This window comes from Zeugodacus cucurbitae, chromosome 6 (genome assembly GCF_028554725.1).
Source record: "Zeugodacus cucurbitae isolate PBARC_wt_2022May chromosome 6, idZeuCucr1.2, whole genome shotgun sequence".
NCBI classification, from domain to species: domain Eukaryota; kingdom Metazoa; phylum Arthropoda; class Insecta; order Diptera; family Tephritidae; genus Zeugodacus; species Zeugodacus cucurbitae.
In genome coordinates this window covers 52,995,262-53,014,809 of record NC_071671.1, presented here as the reverse complement: position 1 = coordinate 53,014,809, position 19,548 = coordinate 52,995,262, and the positions used below count along the sequence as shown (strand labels likewise).

Below are 19,548 nucleotides of genomic sequence, written 5' to 3'. Positions count from 1 at the left end.
AATAGATATGAAATATATAGTAAATAAATGAATTACAAATGCAAATGTTTAAAGTTACGCATGGCTATTAAAGGCCATGAAGGAGCGCAATAATGCAAGCAGATTGTTTAGAATAAAACGAGCAAACAAAAAAACTATTGTTTACTCACACACTTGTTTGTAAGTGAGTATGTATGTATTAACTGATTATTAACAATAATTTGTGTAAAAACAAATTAGAAAACTAAGTGTAGCAGTTTTATCTGCCGACAAAATTTGTGTATAATTATGTAACGTAAAATTTGTAATATGTAAAGAAAAAGTAAAAAAAAAATCGAATTTTTTAAGTGCTAAAAATAGTTGAGAGCAGTAGTATGAAAATTTAAAAAAAAAATTAATCAAAAACAAAATAAATAAAGAAATAAATGATGAAAACACAGGGAATATGCTACGTAAAATTCAATAAAAATACGTATTACCTGTAATTTAAATGAAAACAAATAGTAAAACGTTGCAAGAACTAAGAGAACCATAATAGTAGCAAAAGAACGAGTATTATTTGTAATTGTGTAGTAATACGATATTCAATAGTTGTAGTTATGTATTGTATGTAAGTAATTGAATAAAACGTTTATCATTAACAATAATTAGCGGTAAAATTGATTAACGAACATGAAACGTAACAAGCGCCTAGCAAAATATAACAAAAATCAAATATAAATTAATGTATGCATGTACAAACATGCATAGACATGAAATATGTACACTGAAAGAACCGTTGCACTTTCAAGTTTGGATTGCCGACTTTAAACACTTTATTACACACTAATTAAAGGTACAAATATTACATATGAAGCCACATACAACATACACAACAACACTTCTAATAATTATATATCGGCTTGGTGCTGCTCACCTGACACACATACTGCGACGTCGATCTGCACTTGAACAGATTTTTATTTACAAAGTGATAAAATAGATGTGCTTCGATACGTTAAATTTAACAAAAATTCACATTTCAACAACATTTACACTAACTCTTCTCCATCATTATTACACTTAACAATAGTGCCGTGCACATTTTTCCACCAACAGCCGGCAGCGGCGTAAATTCACACTAAATACAAGTTCTGCATTTAAACACACAAGCACTTTATTATTATTATTTATAAAACTGAAAATTACGCACTTTTAAAGCAAACACGCACAGAATTTTTAAAACAAATTGCAAATTTTCATTAACTGACGCCGAAGCACGATCAAAAGGAAATGCTGAATATCAGCAAAATCAGCTGTTGTTGTGTGTAGAAATGAATTCGCTGCACAACAGCATGCTGTGGAAATACCGTTATACACAGGAAGTGCTGTATTGAGACACATTAATTTATTTACGACAGTTGAAACTTGAAAGTGCAGGGTTTGAGAAAAATGTTGACAAAATTTTATAACTTTAGCGTAAAAAAGTAATTTCCACAAAAAAAAAATATTTTTTGTGTGTGTGTTTTACTTGTAAGGTAGCTTAGTGGAATTCCGTTAATATTATTGTTGCATTGAACAATGAATTTGTATAAACGAATGCAAATGTGAAAAAAGTAATATTTTAATATATTATTATATTAACAGGGTGGTTTGATTTGTTTACGTTAATTTTTGTATTACAACATAATTTTAAATTTTGTTATTCAGAAAATTTTGTAACAGAACACAAATAAAAACGCGCAATTTAAATACACATTTAATTTTTAATATTTCAAACAATTTTATTTTTTTGATTTTTCTATTTAAAATTTATTTAAATTAAAACAATTTTTATTTTATATTTATTTTTAAATAATTATTTACATATTTTGCATTGAACAAATTTTATTTTAAAAATATTATTTTTCCATTACATTTCTTTAAGACTTTGAAATTAGTTTAAATTAAAACAATAATTATTTTATATTTATTTATAAGTAATTACTTAATTACTCACTTTTTTGCATTAATTATATTTTATTTCAAAAATTAATATTTTTCCATTACATTTTATTAAGACTTCAAAATTTACTTTACTAATAAAAATTATTCCTCGCCACCACCCTGTTTTTAACTTACTGCTTTTGTTGACGTTCATTTTATTATGCTTAAGCATTTACACTGGCGGTTTCAAATTAAAAAGTATAAAGTAAAACATTGGACTATTCGGGCAAAAATGTTGCTCAGCTTAATTTCGTATTTATGAAAAAGACAAGCGAGTTAATAATATATGCGTAGTGTTTTGTAAACTATTAGAATTAGTAAAAAGAAATATACAAAACAAAAATCAAAGAATGTTGGTGCAGGGCAAGAATTCGTAGTTGGCCATGGCTTTAACGATAATGCTATAATATTTTACAAACAAACTAATTGCTTTATTTACTTTAATATTTATCAAATATTTTGTGTTAATATAACTTTTTGTAAACAATAATGTATGACAACAACAGCAGCACAGATCGGCAGAGGTTAGAAGTTGACATTTGCAAGAGAACTTTGTTAAATAGCGTGCGCAAAGCATTGAACGTATTCATTTAATAATAAATTACAATTCACGTGTATTAAATACATAATTTATATAAAAAAATTAGTTGCAACATTTTGCTTGACCAGAATTGACAAATAAGCAGAAGGCAACAACGAGCAGCGTCGACTGCGCTGCTCGGACATCTTTTGACAATTGCGCTGCGGTGAATGCGCAGATTTCTTAATTTAATGAAAAATTAAAAGTCGCGTGTGTTATATACGTTAATTAAGCAAGAAAACTTTATTGAAACTATTTACTTACTGAAAATTGGCAAATAAGCAAAGTGCAACAGCGGGCAGCGTCGACTGCGCTGCGCAGAAATCTTTAGCCAATTGCGCTGCTTTAAATACACAACTTTTGTTTACAAATATTAGCGTGCGCTTACCTTAACTTGTTTGCACATGCGTTGAACTGCATTAACTTAATTTTTAACACTTTAATTAATGATAATTATAAATTTTTCGAGCACTTAAAGTTCTTATTAACACACGCGTTGTTTCCGCCGGAACGCGCTTAGAAGTGACACTGTGCTAGACGCGAATGACTAAATAAAAGTGTAAAGAAATAAGTGGTTGCCAGATTGTTGGTTTTTGTAAAAAGCTTTTGAATTATTATATTAAAAAACAAATATTTTGTTGTGTTAATTTAGGGCATTATTTTAATAAGTAATTAAAAGTTGAAGTATTATTAATGTTTAATTTTATGTTTTTGTGACTATTTTTAAGTATTTTTTAACAATAACATGGCTTTGGGCGTAGTTGTACCAATTAAATTACGAATATTGTATAAAATTAAGTAAATTAGACAAATGTTTTTTGCATGAGATTGTGCCTGTCACTAATAGCAGTACTTACAAGAGAGAAAGCATAATTAAAAAAATAAAATTAAATAAAAAATATTTAATAAAGCGTGACACAAACAGCGTGAGCACAGAAAAATACGTGTTGTTAATATGAAAAAAAAAACAAATATTATAAACAATTTATTTAATAACAAAAATTAGCAAAGAACGATTTAAACCAATTAAACAGTTATTGATTGCATTAAACGCGCAAAATCATTTGTTATTAAAAATGTGTATGTAGTAACAAGTATATAAAATGTGTAAGTTGGTCAAGTCAAGAAATAATACTTAAATGGTTTTATTAAGTGTTGAATTCAAAGCTTTAAATGAATAAAATGAAAAATCAATTGAAATTAATAAAAGCAAAATATTTGGAAGTGATTTTTGAATTTCTAATTGAATCAAATATAATTACTTTGTACTTGAAGTGACAGTTTTTGGCGTAATTGTATATTAATTACATATGTTTAATAAATCCATTAAAATTACAAAGAAATATTCAACAAAGATACAAAGAAGTCGCTTTTAAGCGAGTGACGTAACTGATTTGTCAATCTTTTGCTCAATTAGATATGAAGCTGTGTTCGGATTAACTAGTAGTTACAGTAACAGTAGGCAACACTGAGCGTATCCTTGTAAATAGCAAACAAACGAATGTTAATGAAAATTGTAGTGTTTACAAAAAAGGACACGCGACACGAGTTTACAAAAAAAAAACAGTCAAAATTGACTGAATGTGCTAAAACACAAAGATTTGTTGAAAATGCCAGTATGCTGCTGATAAAATATATTGTTAAATAAATTAACAAACAAAAGTGTTAAATGAAACGAAAACTAATAAAAACAAAATTAAAGCAGCAAAGCAGCGCCGAACAATAAATAATTGGAGATCGATGAGCTTTTATGCGAAAATGAATGAAACTTTCACTATGGATGTGAAAATGTCAAATAAACTGAAACAAGGAAACATCTAAATTAGCATTAATTATTATGTAATTATTATTAACTATTGTAATAACAGTACATTGAATAGCCAATTTAAAAACCAAAAATCAAACAAAATGAAAATGACAAACGGACACACACAAAAGTAATTCTAAATGTTAACTGTTGCTAAATGACTAAATACTAAGTAAAGTGTAATGAAGAGAAGAAGAAACAATCTTAATACTTAATAAAAAGCAAACAAATACAAAACAATGCAGCGTATTTAAAAATGAAGATTATACATATATTAATAATAAATGTTAAAGCATAAAACAGAAATAATGATAAAATAAAGATGGACACCTGCGCGTAGAATCAGTAAAAAAGAATTATTTGTAACTGATTTAATTACAAAAAAATGCAAAAAAAAAATATAAGTGTTTTATTTATAATTAGATTAATGTTGGGTTGAATTAATGCAAATGAGTAAGTATATACTTTTTTCTAAAAACAAGAAGTGAGGTTAGATTGTTGGCAATGAGCAGAATAACTACAATTTCGTCTTTCTTTGCACAAAATCGCCACAACTTAGCAAGAAAAATCAAGCAGTGCATTTTTGTTCATGAAAATATGGCAACACTGTTGGTCTGCACTAGCGAATAGCAGACAAAAAGTAAATAAATGAAATAGCATTTGAAATATGAGAGCTAACTAGCACAGCGCATTGAAAATAAATACATTAAGTTTTCCTGCTTAAAATATACTACCAAAATGCAACACTAAATAACAGTTAATTTATCAAAATTTTAAATTCAAATTTGAATTTGCATTACACGTTAAAAATGCATGCAAAATCCATTGTAACGTTCAAAACAATAAATCTGCAAAGCAACCCTGCGCTCAACCATCATACTGAACACGCTCGCGCACATTTTCGCCGCATAAAAAGAACAAAATAAATACAAACAACATGCAATGATGGAACAAACAAAACAGAAGAGAAATTGCGACAACGAAACAAATTCCAATGGTGGAACAAACGTAGAAGAAATGGAATTGAGGCACAAAGATAATTTGCGCCAAAATCACTTTCTTCCGAACCGGAACAAATGCATATGAAATTAGCGGTTTTGAGGTTAAGAGCAATTCGAAAACCGATAATTACTTTGAAAAACTAAATTTTGCTTACCAATAACAATTTAGTTTATGTAATTGTATGGCCAAGATGAAATCTGTCGAAATTTGCGTATAACAGGTGTATGCGCCTAATATTACGCAGCATTTGCGAAAAATTGAAACTAATGCGAAATGAAACGATGTGAAATGAAAACTCGAAAAATGAATATGAGGAAGTAGAAAAAAAACAATCAAATGACACGGCCGCGCGAACATTGGAATTACACACGTGCGGTTGTGTGTGTGGGTTAATTATTTGCCGTATCGCACGAGTTGAAGGAAACTAAAGCGAAATAGAAATAGAGTTGCCAGCACACATTGCCTATATAAATTAAATTAAAAGCAAAAAAGACAAAATAAAAAAAAAGATGATAGAATGTTTTTTAACTAAAATTCTGCAAGATAAATAATTCATAAAGCATATTTGACAGGTGTCACATAGAAATATATTTACTCAGTACAATTGCATAACTTACCTTAATATAAATTAAATAAAAAAACAGTTTTCTTGTATATATTATTTATTATCTTTTATTTTTTATTATGTAACATATAATATTGAAATACAATAACCTCAAATTGTCATTTTATTATAACACATAATATCAACTAAAAAGCGCAGTTAAATTCAAGTAAACATTGGCAACCCTGTGTGCGGCGACTTAATTGCGAACATACGAACCGACGAAGAGGCAAATCAAAAGAAGCAGCAGCAACAGCAGCCAACAGTAGTAGAAAAGCGTGGAAAAGTGCAGATAAGTTTCAAGTTGAGTTTTCGTATAGAAAATATCTTGGGGGAAAACAGGCAAAAATCCTGACGCAGCTGATTCAAGCGCCAGAAAAATTGTGTGTGGCGATCAGTGTTTGAGTGTTGAGCCTGCACATTTGATTTGCTAAAGCTAAAGCGTACAAATTGTTTTGCTATAAGCTAATAGCGGCAGTGGTTCTTGTACAGGTAAGCAAAGTTTGTTTGTGTGTGTCTTTGAGTTTTGTTAAGTAAAAGAAGTGAAATATTACGTTAACGCAAAATTTGCAATCTAGAATACAACGCGTATAGGCAGGCGAAAGCAAATAGAGCCTACAAAGACGACCACCAAAAGAACACAGCGTACAGGAGGAAAGGCGAGCCACCATATAGCTGGCTAGCGCGATTGCACCAACAACGACGACGACTACAGCAACAGCAACAGCGGTCGACAACTGCTTTTGGTGCTTCTTTTTTGCATTTTGTTTTATTGGCGCATACACCCGTCTTGGCAGTTAACGCAGCAACGCGTGTGTTTGTGTGTGGGGGAGAAAACAACTATATAGGAAAGTCAGCAGCAGCAGCAAAGGAGCATAACATTCAGATTTTCAAGTCGACTGACTACACGGTGTGTGACAGTGTTTAACATTGAATTATTAATTTGTTAAGACAAGAAAAACTAAAAAGCGCGACAAGAAGCTATATTTGAATACATAGTATAATAACGCAGTAATTTTGAAAATCTTAACAACTTGGAAGTGTATAATATTGTAACACACTCAAAAAGGAGCTGAAATTGCAACAGCAGCTGAGAATTACAAGTGAAAAAGTACGACGAGTGCATCAGAAACAACACAAAAAAAAAACATAAAAATATAAAATGGAAAAGAGAATAGAACTGGAAAGACGCGCACGCAAAGCTAATCAGGTAAGCAGTTTTGAAATTAATTAATAATTTTCTATGTTTATTGCGCTATGAAATAACTCACGCGGTAATATTTATTTCCTAGCCTATTTGTTGGTGTATTCATTTCCAACCTTATATTTGGTTTCGTTGTATAAAGTAACGCCAAGTTCCTGTGTGCGCTAATATACTATAATATACGTATACGTTATGTGCTATTGTCTTTGCCCGCCGCCCTCCCTTTGTTTTAGCCACGCATTGGCATCCCCATTTATACTTTTATAAGAAAATAGCATAGTGACTGCAACAGCAGGTTGTTGAAGGGTTATAGACGTGGGCTGCTTGTCCCCAAATGTCATCACAGGGTGTACAGACAATATGGTTTTTCATCATATGGCCGGTCATCATCATCACCAACGCAAATGCGTTTGAATTTATATCAAAGAAAATTAATTTGTCTCAAAAACTCAGTTAATCTGCCATGAGTGCACATTGAACATACAAATAAACGCGCGTGTAGTACCCCCAAACGCACACACGTGTAGCTGCAATGCTTCATACACGTACACGTACACATATAGGGCGAACAGTGTGTAGGCATATCTGAATATTACCTTTTTAGCAGTAACAACGCATATTAGGCTACCCGAGGGTTGCCAATGCGGTCACATACAGAGCACTTTGTGCTATCCTCGCTTTGATGGCGGTATTTATTTGTTTATTTTTTAACACTTGAACAATTTGGCTGCACAATGCCCTTGACTAACTACTTTTCTACTTAAATCTTCTAATAAAAAATATGTAAGTAACGTTAGCAAATTCATAATGCTACGTTTCGGAATTAATGCGATCACTTGAAAGCATATGCACATCAGTTAATTTCTGTACCAAATGTACTAACCTATGTATTGATTATGTATAGACCGAAATTTAAAATTTTGAGTCTAAAAAATAGAAGTTAGTCAAGATCCAAGAGCCTTCATATACAGACAACCATTTGTAATTCGTCTTTATCAGTAAAGTTTCAACCAAATATGTATGCTGATACTCTTGAACATTGTTTAATGACTTTGTAAGCACAATAAAGGTCAGATTATTGAAACATTGTTGCCTTTTTAATGTCAATTCTAAAGTGAACACCACTAATGCAGTGTATGAATAAGAGTTGTGCGCTTTAGACACTGTCCTAAAGAAGACTTGTAGAACAAAGTCCTGCACTAAGGTGCCACTAACGAGCAATATTAGAACTTCTACCTCGCATAAAGACAATATTTTCGTTTACAAGGCTTCACTTTACAAAAAAAAATTAAACCAAAGCATTATTTCTTATGTACATATGTATCCACCGCAAATGGTCAATTGGTATGGCGGCATACCAAGTGGCAGCATAACGCCGCCAAGTTTCAAATTTATGTCGAAGCAGATAATTGGTGGTGGTGGTGTTGCAAATTGCTTGTATTGGGCGAACGGAAGCAACAACTAGTAAAAAAAATACATATTTACATATACATACACATATGTATGTCAGTTCTGTGTTATTCAATGCTAATGACAACATGCCAACTACTGTTGCACTGTTAAATTTTGCTATGCGCAGTTTGTTGTTATTGTAATGAAATTGCTTGACATTTCTTTTTTTTGAATAGTTCGCTTCGCATGTTTTTACATACATCCATATGTATTCCGTGTGTATCTCACAGTTTCCGCCATTCTTTCTTCTACGCAATTCGCCGTATACTCCATATTCGCTGCCATCTTGGTTTTTGTTGCTTGTGTGCGAGATATCACCAAATTGCCTACCAAGCATTCTTGTGACGAATTACATAAACGCTTGATTTGTATTATCAAATCAACAAAAGCATAATTGTTACCTGCTTTGAATGGTCCGTGATCATTTTCATTGTTTTTATCCGCATATTAACAGTTTAAATGTGTTCACATAGCTTTGCATTTTGCTAAAGTGGCGACAGGTTGCTGCAGTTTTCTTGTCATAATCGATTTTCCTTGTATGCGCTGGCTCTTTGCTGCTGCCCCCCTCTTTGTGTTTCTTATTGTATATATTCTGCGTTCACACACTCACAACGCGACGCACTATAGGCGGTCGGTCGGTCATTTATGAACGCTTGCTCGAGTGCAACTATTTTCATCTTTGTTGCGCCTGCTGCATTGGGGCTATTTGGGGCAAAATTGACTATAACATTCGCTTTCGCCATACCACATCTTGTTTTTTGCGTTTGTTCTTCAATTCATCCACATTCAAAGCAAACGTAATTTGTGTGCCAAATGCAACGCTGTGTGTGGAAGGAACGTCAAATGTTTTTTGAATTTTTACTTTTAATGTTTTACAGCCATGTTAGTGGAACGCTATGGCATTGAAACACAGCTGTATGTGCGCCATGTTTGTAACAGCGCGCCTCTTCTGTTTTCGTGTTTTTTTTGCCACTTTTTCATTTCCTTTTATCCGAAACGGAAAGGATTTTAATTTTTTTTTAATATGAATTTTGGATTTAAATTGCAAAGTAATATAAAAAGAAAGCAATATAAATGTGAATGATATTCTACTGTTTTTCTTGAATATTTTATTATTTTTATTTTTACCACTTGCAGATCACAGATTTGAATCTGGATAATTGCCGGAGTACAAGTATTGTGGGCCTTACAGATGAGTACACTGCGCTCGAATCGTTGAGCTTAATCAATGTTGGTTTAACCACACTAAAAGGTTTCCCCAAATTGCCCAATCTGAAGAAACTCGAACTGTCCGATAACAGGTAATTTCAAAACTATGCATTTGAAAAACTTTGTAATAACATTTTTTCCTATTTTTATTTGTAGAATATCAAATGGCCTCAACTACTTGACAACAAGCCCCAAATTACAATACCTTAACCTGTCGGGCAATAAAATTAAGGATCTGGAAACACTGAAACCATTAGAGGAATTCAAACAACTCGCCGTTTTGGATTTGTTTAATAACGAAGCAACACAAATTGAGAATTATCGTGAGAAGATATTCGAAATGCTGAAATCTTTGAAATTCCTGGATGGGTAAGTTGAAGACATGGTTTCTCAATGTTTGTGTTCTTTATGTATAATTTTCAATTGCTTTAGTTTCGATGCGAATGATGTGGAAGCGCCTTCAGAAGATGATGATGATGAGGTTAACGGCAACGATGGCGAGGATGATGGTGATGACGATGGCGATGAAGAAGGTGAGTTGAGTGAAAATTTCAGAAACAAATACCGAGGGTAATTTAAGCCAAAGGGAACCAAATAGGAATTATGGGAACTGTAAGGACCAGCGAATGAAAGCAATATTCTTAGGTTAGGTGTAGGTTGAACGTATATGTTAAAAGATTAAACTGTTAATTTATGAAATTTATATTCATAAATTAAATTGATAAGTTATTAAAAAGCAGAGTTGTTATTATAAGCTTCAAATATATTTGTATATTAATTTTTGTATAGTGGCAACTCTAGTTACTTGGACTAATTTTCTTGATTTGTACTACAAAAAAGTATTGGAATTTTATTTAAAATTCATTCATTCTGGCAACGCTCGTTCGTTGAAATTCAATAATTTAATATTTTTACAAAGTACTGAAAATTAAATCCTGAACTTTACCAGAAGACACATTCTTCATAGGCTCATTTTCATTAGTAATCATCACTAACTGCTTACGCACATACATAATCTACCATAAAGTGAACATTTTAAGTTAAAATCATAAACGCTAAATATTAAAGAAAAAAATCTCAAAAACTCAACCCAACTACCAACATTTTCAGACAAACAAAAAGCGTTTTGTTTAAATGGTATTGAAATTGATTTGGATGAGTTGGAAGAGTTTGAGCAGCGTGTAAAGGCAAAGAAACAGCTGCAGGCTTCAACTGCTGCACAAAATCAAAGTACTGTTGACGAAGTTGATGACTTAGATGAGTTGTTGAAGGAAATAAAATTGAAAGATGCAACAACAAATGCTAACTGTGATAAGCTAACCACGGCATCTGAGTGCAGAGATGCAACGGTGGTGAAAGCAATAGCCAGCAACCACTTAGATGCTGAAGCAGCGAAAGCACCCCCCATGCCTTTTGCTCTTATACTCTATTGGTTTTTAGCGATACTTAATCTGGCAAATGCCTCTTTTTGTAAGCATTCATAAACAGTAATGTGCATATTTTAATTAATTAATGAACTCTCTGTGCTTATTTGTTTGCAGATTCCTGTGATGAAGAGGACTACGCCAGCAGCTCGTATGTATCCACAACTGACGTCTCTTTATCGGAGGTGAGTGAGCAAACATTAAATTTATTGTTGTTTATAAATTCATTTGAAATCAAAATTATTCGCTGCAGGTGTATAATGAAGATCTGGAGGAGGATAACTCCGAATGGGGTGAAGAAAATGCAGCCGAAGATGAATTTGAGGACACCGATGACGATGATAGCGATGAAGATGGCGAAGGTGAGGGGGGAAATGCGTCTGCTAAGGGTAAAGCAGGCAAGGAAAAATCATCAGCCAATTCCGCCGCTGCAAAAGCAGAAACCGCTGCAGCAAATAATACCGCTACCGCCGATGGAGCTGCCGGTGAGTACACAAATGCTGAGTATAAGCGAAAATGCATAAATGTTAATTGTTTGTTTGCCTTATTTTTCTATAGATGGTGAGGAACCGCAGGCACGAGGAAAGAAAAGAAAGCACGACGGTTAAAAAGTGCTTTATAAGGACGACGCATCATCGTAGCATTTGTTTACAAATATCCAATTAACGTTTTTCTACAATTTTAATTTAACAAAGAAAGATATAATAACAGAAACCACAACTAAAAAAAAAAACAAAAACAAAAAACATGTCTATATCAGTTTATACATTAATGAAAAGCGCAAACAAAACAGCCAGCAGCAGCAACAAGTTTGAAAGATTCATATAATACATACAATAAATAATTGTAAACACAGCGTTTATATTATTACAAAAACAAAATACTATAGATTTTCATGAAATAGCAACAACCACATACACACACTACTATTATTACAAACAAAATAACAATAACAACCAACCACAACATGCAACAAGCAAAAACAATTATTAAATAATATTTATGCATATTAGTACATTTTGGTGGCGCGAAAAATTTGTATGTAGGTATAGAAAGCAGGAGAAAAAGAAACGGAGAATAAAAATGCCAAGCAATTGAAGGGAACGCCAATTCGAAAGACATTCATACATATTTACATATATGGAAAGTGTTTTTGGCGAACAAGAACAAGCAAAGCCTGGCAAATCAGAGTGTTAGTAAAAACAAAAGAAGAGTACATGATAACTATTATAGAAAGGAAGAAAAGTTATTAAAATAGTGTTTATTTTAAGCATGACCTATATAAGGAAGTAAAAACAAAAGAAAGTGAAGAAGTGAAAAATAAGAAAAAAATAAAACAATTCAACGATGGCATGAAAAGGGAAATTTTATGAAGTGCAAATTGTACAACCTCTAGTAACACCAACAACAATAACCACACACACTGCAAAAGTATATATCCTAAAAATCATTTAAGAAATTGCCTAACAGCTAAGGACAATAGTAATTTTGCATGTGAAGAGAAAATGAAATGAAATGAAAACAGATTATGCTACAGAACAACATTTTTCAGTGTCTTAGCTGTAGTTTGTTGGCAAAATGTTATAAAATGCAGCAGCGCTATTGGGTAATTACAAATAAATAAATCAAAACAAAACAAAACGCAGAAAAACAAAAATTACCGGGTAAGACGTAACACCAGCCGGCGTAATAATAATAAAAAACAAACAAAAAAATTGTTTATTGTTTAGTAGCATTAATTAGTTACTTATACAGTAAGTTTATTAATATATGTATACACACATACCAACAGCAAAATAGAGCAATGCATAAGCCACTACTTCGTTAATTAAGTACTTTTACTATTTTTTATTTTCGTTTTTTGTTTGTAATTAACAGAAAAAAGTTTTAAAATATTTAATTTGCACTTTTTTTTTTAATTTTCACATCACCCCCCACGCTGCACAATCAAGCTAACATAATATTTTAGGTTATGTTGCTGCAGTTCTATACTTTGTTTTTGTAAATTACCGCTGCATACATATATATCGCATACTTATGATTTTTAAAGTGCATTTGGCTTGCTAAAACTTTCTTTTTCAATTTCTCCTTAACTTCCATTCCTACTATATATCTCTTTATGTTATATAATGAAGCATATTTTAGAAAATACAGACAATGTCGAAAGCAAACATATACAAATACTAATTTTAATTCTAAGACATTTTCATATTGCAATGAAAAAAAAAACATTTCGACACCGGACAAACTGTATTATTTGACCGAAATAAAAAATAAAGTCATTTTAAAATATATGTCTTTCAATTGTTTGAAAAGGTTACTGGTATATGAATATAAAATTTGATTAGTGAACAAATTTATAAAACTTTCTTTTACAGTTAGCAGTGTGGTTTGTTTGTAGATAATGCAAAAAAAAAAAGAATTATCACAAACTAATATTTTTTTTTTTACATTTATAAATTATTTTTTTATAACAGTTAACGTGCTGTCAAAATAATAATTATTCTCTAAACATGGCAACACCCGCTCGTCAAAGTCTCCACGCATTTTGACATTTCTACAAAAGCTTATCATTTGACAGCTGCGCTTTTACGCCTTCGCGACATTTATTTGTTGTTTTTCCTAACGCAAACGGCCGCAAAAATCTTATTGGAATTTTAGTTCACCGCTCGAATCGAATTCATTCACTTGTTTGTTGTCTTGCATTCGCATACGCGTTCGCGAATTTCAACGCCGTAAATTCTACAATTTCATTTCTTCTGTTTTTGTTAAGTTTTGTTGTGTGGTGCAGCCGCTTAGAACGAACGCAGGATTTTCAACATTTTGCCAAATTAATTAACGAAACGAATGTGAAAGAAACAGCAATCAAACTAAACCAGTTAACTTATAAAATATAAGAGAAAACGCATAAATTTCACTTTTCACAAAGTTACATGAAGCGTTTTTGAAAATATCTTTTTGGTGGGCGTATGTGTCGGCGTAGTGCAACACGATATTTGAAATAAGAAGTAAATTTACTAAATTGCATTATTGCAAAAAAAACAAACACGAAATACCATAACTTCACTGCTGCCAAATCAAGTGTGAGTTTCTGTTGCAACTCGAAACTGCATTATAGCCAAGCGCGTACGTTAAAAGAAATTGCAAAAAAAAAAAGAATTGCAGTATTTTTGCAAACGACATTAAAAAGTGAGCGAAAAATTTGAAATTTGTGTGCATACTTAGTTGATGGCCGAAAATAAAGGAATCATGCTGGCTAAATCCGTACAAAAACACGCTGGACGTGCCAAGGAAAAGGTGAGTACCTCCAATCTTTTACAAAAAAATCATTGTAAATTGATAATTTACAAAAATAATACAATAAATAACTAGTTTTTATTAAAAATATATACATAGAGCTCACATATAATGTTTATACCGGAGCAAGCAAGTAATATGGCACACTCTTCCATTCCAGTGGCACATCCTTGACCTGCCGCATAGTCAACGTTATACTGCGCATACATAAAAGTACTTTAACGCATTGTGTGTAGCATTTAGAAAGTAAACAAATTGTACTATTTAATTACACGCTGGAAGGTGTTGACCGGGAGGCTGGAATAATAATTGCTCCATACAGTTGTGAATTTCGTGCAGATTTTGTACAAATAGTGATAATTTTAAAAATATTTTGTTTCTGTTTGCTCTTTTAAAATTCTGTACCAGTTGCTCTTAAATTTTGTGTCATTATTTAAATGTCTGTTTGTAGCAAACATGCTGTTCCAACTTTCTACTCAATTCAAAAGTAGAGTCCACAATATTCCTCCATAATATCAATTTATAATATATTTTCTATACAAACTCACTTCACTCGTATGCATTTTGCAGTTCTAAAACCATTTTAATACACAAACTAGGGCAAGTAGTCTTTCAAATATCTTCAATCTGTTCTTACACCAATGCTAATGCTGCACCTAACCACACCAAAACAAACTTTTCCAAAGCAATTGCTTTTTTGTTGCTGTAGGCGATTAACTTTGTTGTGTTTGCGCTGCACCTGACCCATTTCACCTTCAACCAACTGCCAGCAGTGTTATTAACTCGGCTGGGGCTGGGCGCTGTAAGTCATAACAAGACAAGTACTACGAAATTAGTAGAGTTGGAAATAGTTTTGTTGTACTCTCTTATATATAATACATATGTATGTATACGTAGTAAAAAGCAGCGCCCATGCGATTATTTACACTCGTAAAGAAGTGTAAATAATAATAATAATATTCGTTGTGGTATTTGTATAGCTCCAACGCTGCTATGCATATCATCAGCGTTTAACTGCTTGAAAAGCGTTGCAAACCAAAATGTGTTGGATATCAGTTAAATCTTCTGAAAAATGCTGCGGAACGAAATGAAAGTACAAATAACCACAAATGTTATCGCGTCGATAATTATTGCATTTCATTTCACTCAATTAACGTTAGTGAAAAATGGAAAAAAATAACAGTAAATGCATATATGCGCAACTAAAAGTGTAAACCACCAAACCAAGTACAATAAAATAACAAAACACAGTTGTCCACACACATACTATGCGATATTGCGCGCACTTGCTGCAGCAGTGTGGAGCTTGAAGCTGGTCTGTAGCTCAATATGCGCCTCGTTTTCCAGCGTTAAATGAGCGGAGCGCATCCAAACTACCAGACGGCCTAATAGACACACTCACCTTAATCTCTGCTCGCAACTGGTTTGTTGCTTACAACTGTTGTTTGTTGTTGTTGTAGTTGCTTGTTACCTATAGAAGTGGGCTATTCTTGTTTTTGCTATTGCGCTTTTTCTCTTTCAGTGATTACTTTTTTTAACGTAACGTTTCATGTTTACTTTTTATCTTACCGACCAACCGACCGACCGGCTTGGCTTGTTGCTATTGCGCTTAATTCCGTCGTATTTGATTTTTTCGATGCTCACGTCTTGACCGGTAACTTTGTCCGGTTTTTTGGGCTAGTGCCACATGAAGCGCCACTACCACAACAACAACCGCGTTTGTTGTGTGTGCTGTGCACAGTGAAAGTCTGTGTCTGTATAAAAATTGCTGTAGTGAGTACAGAATGTGGGGGGAAAGTGCTAGTGCGTTTTGCCAGCATGAGAGCGCTTTTGGTAAACAAATAATCCAATTATTATATTTCCCAGGCACAGAAAAATGTCAGATATGCTATTTATTAAAGTTTACTTAAATTTAAATTTGATTTAGTGGCTTTTAGTACTAAAAAAATAGAAAGAATATTTATAAGATTGCTAAACTGTTGTACTGGCTATAATAGTTTTGGAGTGTCTTCGGACAATATTTTGTTTCAATTTGACATTTCTTACTAAAATTAAGTTTAAAAATGTAAAAATTTTATATTTTGTTGTGCTCAAAAATCTCATAAAGATCGATTTTGGCCCCTCATAAAAGCTTTCAGCGTCACTTTCTAAAAAAATATTAACTCTTTTAGCTGAAACCCCGTTAAAGTGTTAACAAAATACGGTATGGGTTTGAGATAAATATACAAATACGCCAACAACAACAAAAACAACAAGTTTAGCACTTAACAACAAATCTGGCTTGTAAATTATATGCAATAAGTGCATAGGAGAGATAAGCATGTGGTGCTTGGCACTGTGGGAGAAGAATGCAGGCGTACTGCTGTATGTTACTATATATTTATACAAGTATGTATGTATGTGCACATACGAATGCAGTGAAATCAGGTGGTTGACTATGCGTTGGTGGTACGCAAGCAATATCGACCTCAAAAAGGTGCATTGAAGCGCCCCTGCATGTGGATGTGTGTGTTATACAGATTTATGTAAATATATAGATATAGTATATGTGAATCGAGGTAAATAAATTGAAAATGCCACCAAAACAACAATTGGTGGTGTTTGTGCTGCAGTGGAATGCGTTGCAACTCATTTTATGCACAAAGTTGATTTCTTTCACCTAGACAGAGAGCGAGCGAGAGATGCATGTAATTGCTGTTCGACCTGCTGCAGCAGCAACATGTTGTAATCACGCGGAAAATGCAAATCAAAAGCTCACACATAAGCATATTATATATTTTTTTTTTCTTCTTTTTTGTATACAGCGCCAAATTAGTGAGGAGCAAATTGCAAAAAAAAAATATTTTAAATCTGGGAAATACATTTTTCTTAGCAGCTCATCTGCGTCTAGCGTGAAAAAAGCTTATTTATGTACCTACCAAACTTGAACGTAATTGTAAGAGGCGAGATACAAATTACAAGCAATAAATAGTTGCGAATCGCTGGGGTGCTACACACATTTCTCGGCGGGTTGTGCTCCCGGTTGTGAGCAAGTGGCAGCATGTTTGCTTTGTTTTTGGTGTTTTTGCTGATGTCAATACACTTGGACGACATTAGCGATGAGGCGCAACAGTGTATTTCCTGCTTTATTGGTGCACTTTCATGTGCGTACATCTGAAGTGATATCTTGAAATAAATTTGTGAGGTGTCGATTATTGTGAAACATTAATTTTTTTTTAGCTAGGCTTTTACTGAATTTTGCGATGGTAACAGAAATTTTAAGTTCGGATTTCTTCCGGTTATTTGGATCGAAAAGTCTTAATATAAATAGTATGTACTTGGTTTGGCAATCCTTAGGCCTCTGACCTTTTAGAAAATTTGTGAGTCAATGTAGTTTATTTTGTCCATGTAGACCACGCTGAGACCATTTCTGAAGGTTTTACTATAGGTTCAAACTTAACCCCTGACCTCATTCTTTTAGATCCATTTCCATAGGGATCAGGGTGAGACAATTTCTAAAAATTTTATGATAGGTATGTGAGAACTGTAAAAGCGAATATGTCCCACGACAATGAGCTAGATTTTACAAAATTAAAAAAAAAGTGTTTTATCAGTACACAAACAAATCGACTTTTTTAATTTTTAAATTTTCAACACTATCTAAAATTATTCGTTCTTTCAAATATAACATTGAGATTCTCTTCCAAAGATATGCTCATTCATTTCCATATCTCTGCGTCTACAAATGACTTCCGACACTTTTTATAGAAATTGGAAATATTTTTAATAAAAATAAATTTTTACAAAATTTTAGTTTTTAAAAAACAACTTACTATATATTTTCAATAGCTCATTTACATCAAAATTTTATTAGTTTTGTCTACATGTGGGCTCATACTTACATACATATTAAATAATAGCAATTCCATGCGTCATCAATTTTTTTTTCGAATATTCGTTTTTGAATATTTTTAAAAATAGTCGCAGCATCACAATTTGATTTGGCAACAAAAAGCGCCTACATATTTAATAAATTTATTTATATAAATTACTGTAAGCATTTTTCAATAGAATTTCATAATTTCACAAACGGCAGGCATTTTGTGAGTCTATTATATACTACATACATACATATATAGAATACATAGTAGATATGTATGTATATGAGAATTGCTCTAACTCAAGCCAAAATACATATAAAAATTGTGTATTTTCGAAAATTTTGCTTTTTGCAACAACCTGACGTTTTACTCACGCAATATGTGACAAAAGCAATTTTCAGCTAGCCAGTGTTGCCAACACATGGCACGGCACACCTTGCTCTTTGGCAATTTCAATTTGTGTCGAAAATGAGCGCAAGAATTTTGAATTTCGCATGAGAAAATTAAAAAAAATTGCAAATTTTTTTTGATTTCAAAAACGGAACTCTATATAAACATTTTCTGAATAACAAGTGCTTTCAAGCATAAAGTTGGCCGTACGTGCTTCTAAAATAAATAAATATATTTTAACAGGCTATTTCCAGTTACATCCGCTAACATGTTATCACTTGAAAAGTATTAAAAAAAACTTAAACATTTGACTGTAAGGATGTCTGAGAGCTAGCGGTACCGGTTTATGAGCTATATCGTCTATACTTCGAGCTCTGTCGATTATACTTGTGTCGTATAGATCTTAGTCGAAAGTAAAGTGATTTTTAAGGTTCCTGGGTTTATTTTGCCGATGTTTTAAGCTCTTTTTATCATATAAAAGAAAGAATTTAAACAATCTAACTGTTTTTCGATGTATAAAGGATCCTACATGTTTTAGGTCGCCTTCGAAGTGCTGATGGATTATTATGAGAGCCATTTTAGTAGCAAAAATTACCTCGAGAATTTGCCAATATCTGTCATGATTAGAAAATCGTTTTTCTTTTAATCGAGAAAGCAGTCGATCCCGAAGTTCACTTCTTCATGCATTTACTTCAATCACAGCCACCTCCGAAGTACTTGAAGAGTTTCAAAAACACTGATAAACATATTGTTATCTTGACTTTCAGTTACATGA

At 32.4% G+C, this 19,548-nt stretch overlaps 2 protein-coding genes and 1 long non-coding RNA gene across 15 annotated transcripts in view; 2 read left to right on the top strand and 1 right to left on the bottom strand.

The window, feature by feature from the left end:
• The first annotated feature begins 6,093 nt into the window (after nucleotides 1-6,093).
• Nucleotides 6,094-13,039, top strand: LOC105212607 (acidic leucine-rich nuclear phosphoprotein 32 family member A). 3 transcript variants are annotated; one of them, XM_011184670.3, is made up of 9 exons: nucleotides 6,094-6,429; nucleotides 6,516-7,147; nucleotides 9,731-9,894; nucleotides 9,959-10,171; nucleotides 10,235-10,335; nucleotides 10,913-11,272; nucleotides 11,344-11,411; nucleotides 11,480-11,711; nucleotides 11,785-13,039. In XM_011184670.3, exons 2-9 carry the CDS (start codon nucleotides 7,100-7,102, stop codon nucleotides 11,832-11,834), a joined length of 1,236 nt encoding a protein of 411 aa, XP_011182972.1. In that variant the 5' UTR covers nucleotides 6,094-6,429; nucleotides 6,516-7,099; the 3' UTR covers nucleotides 11,835-13,039. The 3 variants fall into 3 exon arrangements, with proteins under 3 accessions (XP_011182972.1, XP_011182973.1, XP_028896203.1); XM_011184671.3 differs by lacking the exon at nucleotides 10,913-11,272 and having other exon boundaries at nucleotides 6,111-6,429; nucleotides 11,785-12,152; XM_029040370.2 differs by lacking the exons at nucleotides 6,094-6,429; nucleotides 6,516-7,147 and adding an exon at nucleotides 8,865-9,006.
• Nucleotides 6,985-9,729, bottom strand: LOC128922579 (uncharacterized). The gene is made up of 2 exons (XR_008471765.1): nucleotides 8,995-9,729; nucleotides 6,985-8,931 (listed from the first exon to the last, which is right to left on the bottom strand). It is a non-coding gene; the product is annotated as an uncharacterized LOC128922579 (long non-coding RNA).
• Nucleotides 13,040-13,796: 757 nt separating the features above from the next.
• The window catches only part of LOC105212608 (amphiphysin), a 78,755-nt gene continuing 73,003 nt past the window's right edge, over nucleotides 13,797-19,548 (top strand). For 8 of the 11 annotated variants that reach the window (XM_054233575.1, XM_054233573.1, XM_054233572.1 and 5 more), the window contains exon 1: nucleotides 13,803-14,523. In XM_054233575.1, the coding sequence (XP_054089550.1) occupies nucleotides 14,455-14,523 (69 nt within the window). In that variant the 5' untranslated portion in view covers nucleotides 13,803-14,454. Of the gene's footprint in view, nucleotides 14,524-19,548 lie in introns of all 11 variants that reach the window. The other 3 variants (XM_054233578.1, XM_054233577.1, XM_054233579.1) reach the window with 3 other exon arrangements.